The sequence below is a fragment of the Clupea harengus genome, chromosome 1 (assembly GCF_900700415.2).
Source record: "Clupea harengus chromosome 1, Ch_v2.0.2, whole genome shotgun sequence".
NCBI classification, from domain to species: Eukaryota; Metazoa; Chordata; class Actinopteri; order Clupeiformes; family Clupeidae; genus Clupea; species Clupea harengus.
The window spans coordinates 30,843,223-30,851,607 of record NC_045152.1 but is presented as its reverse complement, the minus strand read 5'-3'; the positions used below and the strand labels follow the sequence as shown (position 1 = coordinate 30,851,607).

Below are 8,385 nucleotides of genomic sequence, written 5' to 3'. Positions count from 1 at the left end.
ACATCATTTGATTGTCTTACATCATATGATTTAGGATTCCCCCCCCCATAATAGTCTCATGTGATATCATCAACATTTTGAAGAAAATGAAATTTGTATTATTATTATTATTATTATTATTATTATTATAAATTATTATTATTACATAATTAGGGTTCCAGTGCTTATCTCCTATAGTTTCTATAACTCTTGAAAACAGATTTGAATCAAGGTAATTGATACCTGGTATAATAATATACCTAATATTGATTCTGGTAACAGAATGATCTGCTTCGTCATTTTGGTCACCCATATACAATACTTTTCAGTCTCTTCCCCTTTGGTTCGTAAACTGAAAATTCATTCAGAAAACCTGCTAGGTCTGCAGACAGGGGAAACAAATGTGTGTGTTTGTGGACACGTGTCTCACAGTCTTTTATTATTGTTATTTTGTATTTTTGCCACCTGTCCATGCCTCCTGAGTCTATCTGGAATTTATGGGAGCATTGGTGGATGAATTTGTGTGTGAGAGGTGAGATAGAGTGGGGTGGTGGGGTGGGTTGGGGGAGCAGACTGGGTAGGTGGAGGAAGGATGGGCTGGGGGGTGGGGGGTGCGTGCGTAGAGAGTGAGCATTGAGGAGAATGCTGGGAGATTTTAATAACGCAGAGGCAGAGCAGTGAGATTTAATAAAAGGAGATGATGTGATTACTGAACCCTGGCTCTGAGCCACCATGCTTCACAGCAATATCCGTTCACACACACACACACACACACACACACACACACACACACACACACACACACACACACACACAAACACACACACACACACAAACACACACACACACACACTTATACACTGGTGCACACAAACACATGCCCAAACACACACACACACACACACACAAACAAACATGCACAAAAAATCTCTCGCACACCAACCCACCCACACATACATATTGGTAATCACTATGTGCACTTGCTGCCTGGTGTATGCTCCCGTAGGTTGACAATACAAGTATAAAATGATGCGCACATGGCAGCGCTACAAATCCTCCCTGAGCATCCAACCCACGCACGCCTTAACAGTGTCTGGACATTGACAGTTTGCCGTCCTGCAGCAAGACTAACTGGTGGAGACACCTGTGTGTGTGCGGGTGAGGCCGTTCGCCAATCCCCAGCACGTACGGGTACGAGGTGAGATAGTAACTAAAAGCAAAACCTCTCAAATGCCTTCCTCCCAGTATGTGTCTATTAACTCATCTCTCCCTCTGTGCCTTAATCTCAATTAATAATATATAATCCCTCCCCGATTTCTCTTGAGATTTCAGGGATTAGTTAAATGCTTGGACACACTAATGCTCGGTATTGTTCATTTACAGTACATTACTTTGTTCCTTGACATTTGAGTTCTCGGCATCCTTCTTAGCAATGGACCTGAATCTGCGGGAGTGTGTGTAAGTTGTTGCATGGGGTGTGTGTGTGGAGAGGGCTGAATGCTGTATTTGAGGGAGTCTCTCTCTGTTGAGGGTCCCACTCTTGGTGATTAAGTGGCTTAAGTGGTGTCTCCATGCGTCTGTGACCAATTGTCTTGGAAGGGCAGAGCGTGAGGTTTTTTGGTTGAGGTTTTTTTGGTAAAGAGGGTGATTTGGGGAAGTCGGAGGTTTGGCAGACTTGAGGATTGAGGCAGATTAGCCGTGGCAGCTGCATTTCGGACAGGATCATCTCATCGGCGCAGATCAGAAGCCTTAACGGGTGGACCTGGCTGCGTCTTACCCCACCAGATTTAGGGTGCAACACCTTCCTTTCGCCCTGTCAGAGACAATCAACACTCCTCCTCTCTTCCTGCTCTCCCTCCTTCCTCTCGGTGTCATGCTGCCATTCCACACCACGTTGCTTAAAAAGTATCTTGTGTAGTTTTGGTTTTCAAAATATGCACATTCTGCCAGACTTTTTAATAGCATAATACGAAAGTCATAAAAAGGCTGTGTTCCCTAGTGTTCCTGGAGATGCCTCTGGATTTTCTCCCTCCCTCCTTTTCGTGTCAGTTAACCCACTGCTATTGTTTGCCCAAATTCATTTTTCCAACATATTTCAGGCTTTAAGGATGTGTCTGCTCTTTTAACCACACGCATTTTCCAGCTTCATGCAGGTTTCCTTTCAGGTTTGCATATCTGTTAACATCATTTTGTGGGCTTAAACATGCACATTTATGTAAAAGTGTATCTTTTGTTTGATTAATTATTATGACCATATGTTCATGCCATTCTCATCAGTTGCTCTCATATGTCCATACGCAGAGCTACATTTGTGTACATACAGGTATGACTCACATATGCCACCATAGGAGCAGCCCATAACAGACAGCTATAGGTACCTGTCAAGACATATCTGCGGGAGTGATTGGACGCATGGCTGTGTGATGAGCGTGTCTGTGTGTCTGGGTGACTGGCGTGCTTGTGTGTTTGTTTGAGTGTGTGAAAAAGAGAAGGGAGAGATTAACCCCATGCTACCCACAATCCCTGGTTATGAGTTTACAGCGTCTGTCTGGGCATCGCACTGTTTAAACAACAATCTAATTAATCCTGTCTTTATTAGTTTCACTGAGCTGAGCGGGGAGGGCTGCCGAGGGAACGAGGGAGGACAGGGAATCCTGGCAGAACATGCAGAGTAGGGGAGAGAGGGAGGGGAGATATCGAGGAAAGAACAGAGGGGTTTAAGGGGAATTTAACAGCTAGAGATCCGCGCTTCTCACAAAGAACTGTAATGGTGAGAAGTTGTAATAGTGAGGGGAATTTGTAAGGGTCTGCATCCGTGGCAGACAGTCACTTCATAAATAAGGAAGTCAGGACAAAACAGGGGAAAGAAAAGGCAGTTTCATACTGGGTGAGAGGATTACATGGTGTCTGCCTGGTTGAGTTTGCAGACATCCTGTACATCTTCAGTGCTGATCTTCTCCATGATGGAACAGCGGGACACGATTGATTAATATGCTCAATGAGTTGACCTGGAGCTTTCTTGCCATTGTTGCCACAGCATCAGTGTAAAAGGCAACTACTGCCCCCCAGTGTATACCAGAACTAACTGCAGCAGTTGTGGATGTAAAACTAGGAGGCAAATTCTGCTATATTGCCATGCCTATCACCAAAGCTCATGAGGTGTGATAGAACATTATGAGCTTTACGAATAAAAGCAAAAGCAATTTTCTCAACGCGTTTCTTTTTTTACCCCAGCACATCCATCAAACCTAAGTAATTTCTAACGCCAATTGTCATTTTGTTCCACATACAATACAACGGCTTAGCCCTTCCTTGCTCTTTTCTGAAGAAAGGTACATATCTACCAATCCCAAATAAAAATTAAAAGTCCTTAAAATATATTTACAGAAATTTTACAGAAACCACAGCAGCACCCCTAAATGTGAAGTAAGGAGCCCACAATGTGGAAACAGAACTCTTCCTATTACATAAATGTACAGATATTCAAAATATGTATTTCAGGTTCATATTGTAAAGTCTGTGTGACACCTCTGCTCTTTGGCCCCCGTTGTATGTGTGTGTGTGTGTGTGTGTGTGTGTGTTTGTGTGTGTGTGTGTCAGGTTGTTTGTGCGGAAGTGCAGCGCGTGCCTGCAGGCCATCGGGCGCTCGGAGCTGATCATGCGCGTGCTGGGTCAGGTGTACCACCTGGGCTGCTTCAGCTGCTGTGAGTGTGAGCGCAGGCTGCAGCGCGGGGACGAGTTCGTGCTCAAGGAGGGACAACTGCTCTGCCGCGTCGACTACGAGAAGGAGAGGGAGATGCTGGCCGCCATCAGCCCAGCCCCCACCGAGTCTGGTAAAATCTGCAAAAAATAACAAAAATGTATTAATATAGAATTTAACCACAATAACACTACCCACCCTCTTTACTACCAAGAAAATATGTGTCAGTCTATAGGGGAGGGACAAAGTCTTAAAGTAGAAGTCTCGGACTAAATTCGCAATGTCACTTGTTTCATGTGATAAGACATTTAATTAAACATCTTTAACAGACATGCACATGTAAGACCAAGTCTGAAACAGTAGATACAGTAAGTCTGTCATTTCTGGTGTAATAATTTAATTAAATAACCATGTCTATATCATTCCATCCAAGCCCTCAGTTAATATATAGGCTTGTACTACACATGATGAATTTTAATTATTACAAACAATACTGAGCTCAATTTGAACAGGCACACCATGCAACCCTTCCCAAGACCTCTCATCCTATATTGAAAATCACTTACTCATTTTTCTTTATGTGAGAATATTTACCTTGAGGGAATCTTTATTTTATTTTATTTTACATTTCAAAGTACCAATATTTAAAAAAAATTGTAATCTAATTTCAAGGGAAATATTCTACTAAAGCAAGATATTTACACTTCCTAAAATGTCCAAAAATGTATTTCAGATGATTACAAACAGATTGATTATTTCACATTAATATCCCCAGAAAATGAATATTATAGGAATAAGAATTTGTGGCTACATAAGCTAAGGTCTTGGCAAGTGAAGCATTTTTTACAGTATGTAAATTGAAGTTAGAAATGAGATTTTGTACATTCTGTCAATGCAGCAAGATAATTACACAGATTAGATTTTAAATTCATTAACCACTGCTCAGTTGTATTATTTATATTGTTTGGGATCAAAAGAGGTATGTGGTGTATGCATGAACATTTCTTTTGTTTAGTGCAGTCCAATGTAGCACAAAAAATGTTTTTTGTAACACTAAAATAATCAGGTTCATGATGTACAAAAAAGTAAACAGGCTAAAATGTCCATCCATCATAAAAATATAAGGATGGTGATTGAAAATTGTGAAATAATATTTCCTAGTATACCTTCATTTGGTGTAGTCTTTGTTTATTTTGTTTATGCATAAAACACCCTAAAAAGGAAACTAGGGAATAGGAATGTAGTTAAGAATCAATAAAGTTAGGGAATAGGAAAAGGAAAGGTCCGACAGAATATTTGCATTTTGACAACAAAAACTACATAACACACCTCTAAGCAATCCTGATGTGGTGTAGCATGACTGCAAGACATTAGAGCACAGTAGAGTGAGAACCTGAGACTGCAGGAATAATAATAATAATAATAAACTATAAATAAACAAACTGCTGATGTAAATCTACTACTTACATGACTTCACAGTGAAGAGTGAGGATGAGGATGGAGGAGGTAGCTCGCTGGCAGGGAAGGGAGGCGATGAAGGCAAGGATCACAAGCGGTCGAAGCGACCACGCACCATACTGACCACACAGCAACGCCGCGCTTTCAAGGCCTCCTTCGAGGTGTCCTCCAAACCCTGCCGAAAGGTGAGCTTGGGTCTGCTGCGTATAAAATGGAATGGCGCAGTATGTAGTTTTATATTATTTCTATTCTTGCTATATGATGTGGTTGTGAAGAAACAGTGAAATAATAGTGTTGCCCTGTGTTTCTTTGGTCCCAGTATATCTGATGTATTTGTTTTTCATGCATTCGTTTACATACTCCAGGCCTGGAGAATTGCAAATGACATAAATACGCCAAACAATAAACACAAAAATGTGGGGAAACATTTCAGAATCAAATTACTTTTTTTAAGTCAGGCAGTCCTTTTGTCTTTTAACGACAGAAATTACATCTTGCGGAGATCCTCATAGACATGGCTTATGGGTCTCAAACGGAGGTGCTACTCCTTCCTTCTCTGTAGGTGAGGGAGTCACTGGCTGCTGAGACTGGCCTGACCGTCCGAGTGGTACAGGTGTGGTTCCAGAACCAGAGAGCAAAGGTTAGTGTTCCAGTTGTGCACCACACCACACTCATCATGTCTTCCAGTCACACTGATTTCTCCAAAAACCGATGACCTTGGTGAAGTATGTCTCTAAGTTTGCTTCTAGTAAAAAGAGGAGCTTTCTTCTTCTCCTAGCTGGCTCGTGAAATATATTAGTCTTGCTTTTTATAAACTACATTGAGACTCACTGTTAATCATTGACAGTTTGAAAGAATGCACTTGCCCTGTACTGAATTGTGTGAACTGAATTAGGAAATGAGCCTTGAGCCAATGCTTGGTTGATGGCTCCGTCGAATGAAAGTGAAAAGCTGCGCTGAACTAAATTGATATGAATGTGTATATCAGTCAGTAAGCTTTGTGTGCTCCAGATGAAGAAGATTGCCCGTCGGCAGCAGCAACAGCAGCAGCAGCAGCAGCAGGAGCAGGAGCAGCTGAGGGGGAGCAGGAGAGGGCCGAGCCGAGGAGGCCAACAGAGCAACGATGACAGCGAGGGTGAGGGAGAAGGCTCTACTCCACCAAATTGTTATTCACCAACAGGGGAATAACAATGTTAAGTGACCAAAATAAACAGGTCCATTCACGTATACAGTGGCAGCCATATCTTTTTTACATTGATGATATCCAGTGCACACAGAATCTCTCAAAAGAAGTGAGGAGTTTCTAGATAGATAGATAGATAGATAGATAGATAGATAGATAGATAGATAGATGGAGGAAAGAAGAGGATGATGACTGATAATTAAGTTTGTTTTCTACAGATGGTTCCAGTGGTCATGGTTTGGACGGACTGCTTGCGTACCCCTCAATGCATCGGCAGCAGCTCTTAGCACTGGATCCAAACATCTACGTGAGTGAGCAGTTCCGCCACGGGCTCACTCCGCCTCAGCTGGGCCCAGAACAGATGCACTCTTATGGTAAGATGAGTTGAAAGAGCTGGACACTACCTACTGACTATGTCTTCACCATCATTACTACTGCCTCTGCTGTGAGTTTGTTAAAGGTCTTTTGGGTTTTGCTTGAAAAAGATTTTAAACACCGTGAAGTTCTTTCCTATTTCCTTTCTATGTGACATTTTTGGCTTTAGCTGGTCAACTGTCTGTTCCTGTCTGATACATTTACATTTACATTTAGTCATTTAGCAGACGCTTTTATCCAAAGAAACGTTCAAAAGAGAGAACAATGAAGCTACGAGCAATAGAGACCTAGTGTAACAATAAATACTACTTTACATAAGAAATAAAAAAGTGCAGGAATGTAACTACTGTACAAACCATGAGCTTAAAGAGCTGAAGACTACTTAGTGACTATGTCTTTACTACTACTTACCATTACTACTGCCTATGCTGTGAGTTTGTTAATGGTCTTTTGGGTTTTGTTTGAAAAAGATTTGGTTAAATACCGTGAATTTCTTTCCTATTTCCCTACTATGTGACATTTGTTGCTTTAGCTGGTCGACTGTCTGTTCCTGTCTGTCATCAGCTCGTATCTACCTCTTTCCTCAGACTCAGAAACAGTGTTTCATGACCTGGACAGCGACGGAAGCCTCAGCCAGCTCGGTGACTGTCTCCTAGCGACGGCGGAGGGGGGCCTTTTGGCAGGCCGTGTGGGAAACCCAATAGATCGCCTCTACTCCATGCAGAACTCCTACTTCACCTCATGACCCACCCTACCCCCCCACCCCTACGCAGACCTTGACCCCACACAGACACCACCACCATTGAGTGTGGGACAGCTGATGAGAGGCCATTGGTCCATTGCTCATGAATGAAGCCCATAGGATTGCATTGCCACAAGACTGAGCTTTACTCAATGCCGGGACATAAATCATATATGGAGGTATTAAAAGGTCATTTGGTATTCTACTGAGAATAACACTGATGAGATGAGGTTTTCCTAGGAGACATTATGTAGTTGTTTTGGTTGTCTAGTGCTTGTACATTTCAAGAAAATATCAAGCACTAATCAACAGTGGTTAAGAACAATATAGTCTTCTGGCAATGAAAAGCACTTTGTGAGGATGTATGTTCAATACACAAAAATTAAGCCAGATATACATAATTACACAAAAAATGTTGACCTTGCCAAGACTTTTCATGTGACATCAATACACTAATTCTTATTCGTCTTAACTCAAAAAATGAGTACAAAGTACAAAGAAGAACATGTCATATCAAGGCAATCAGCTGAACGGTGAGCATGTGATTCCCTCGCATGATGTTTAGTGGTGTGATAGTTCTGTGTTTGTTTTTGTGGATGTTAGGCTTGTTATAATCAAGTCTAAATGCAACTAAATTGAGGACAGAGAGATTGTGAAATGTAGTCAAAATGTATTAAAACAAATTATTTAACATTATTTGGCACAATTTGGCAAAATGGTCAGGGTTATACATTTTGACAGCTTTTGACAACACAAATGCTGCCTGATTCTCTACAGTTTCCAACATTTACCTCATCCAAGCACCTTGTGAGCGGTTGAAGTTGTGCTGGAATTATCTTCTCACTGAGCTTTGCATGTGAATTACAGCTGTAAAAATCCACTTACATTTATTTTAGAAGAAAATGCCAGATCCATTTGGTCCCTCAAAATCACTTCAAAAGTTTAGGC

The 8,385-nt window shown here is 41.6% G+C and overlaps 1 protein-coding gene across 1 annotated transcript in view; it reads left to right on the top strand.

Annotated features, from left to right (window-relative positions):
* Positions 1 to 7,865, top strand: part of lmx1al (LIM homeobox transcription factor 1, alpha-like) — an 18,086-nt gene extending 10,221 nt beyond the window's left edge. The window contains exons 4-9 of the mRNA XM_031575955.2: positions 3,580 to 3,812; positions 5,159 to 5,322; positions 5,700 to 5,777; positions 6,149 to 6,272; positions 6,539 to 6,694; positions 7,283 to 7,865. Of these exons, the coding sequence (XP_031431815.1) occupies positions 3,580 to 3,812; positions 5,159 to 5,322; positions 5,700 to 5,777; positions 6,149 to 6,272; positions 6,539 to 6,694; positions 7,283 to 7,440 (913 nt within the window). The 3' untranslated portion in view covers positions 7,441 to 7,865. The remainder of the gene's footprint in view (positions 1 to 3,579; positions 3,813 to 5,158; positions 5,323 to 5,699; positions 5,778 to 6,148; positions 6,273 to 6,538; positions 6,695 to 7,282) is intronic.
* The last annotated feature ends 520 nt before the right edge of the window (positions 7,866 to 8,385 follow it).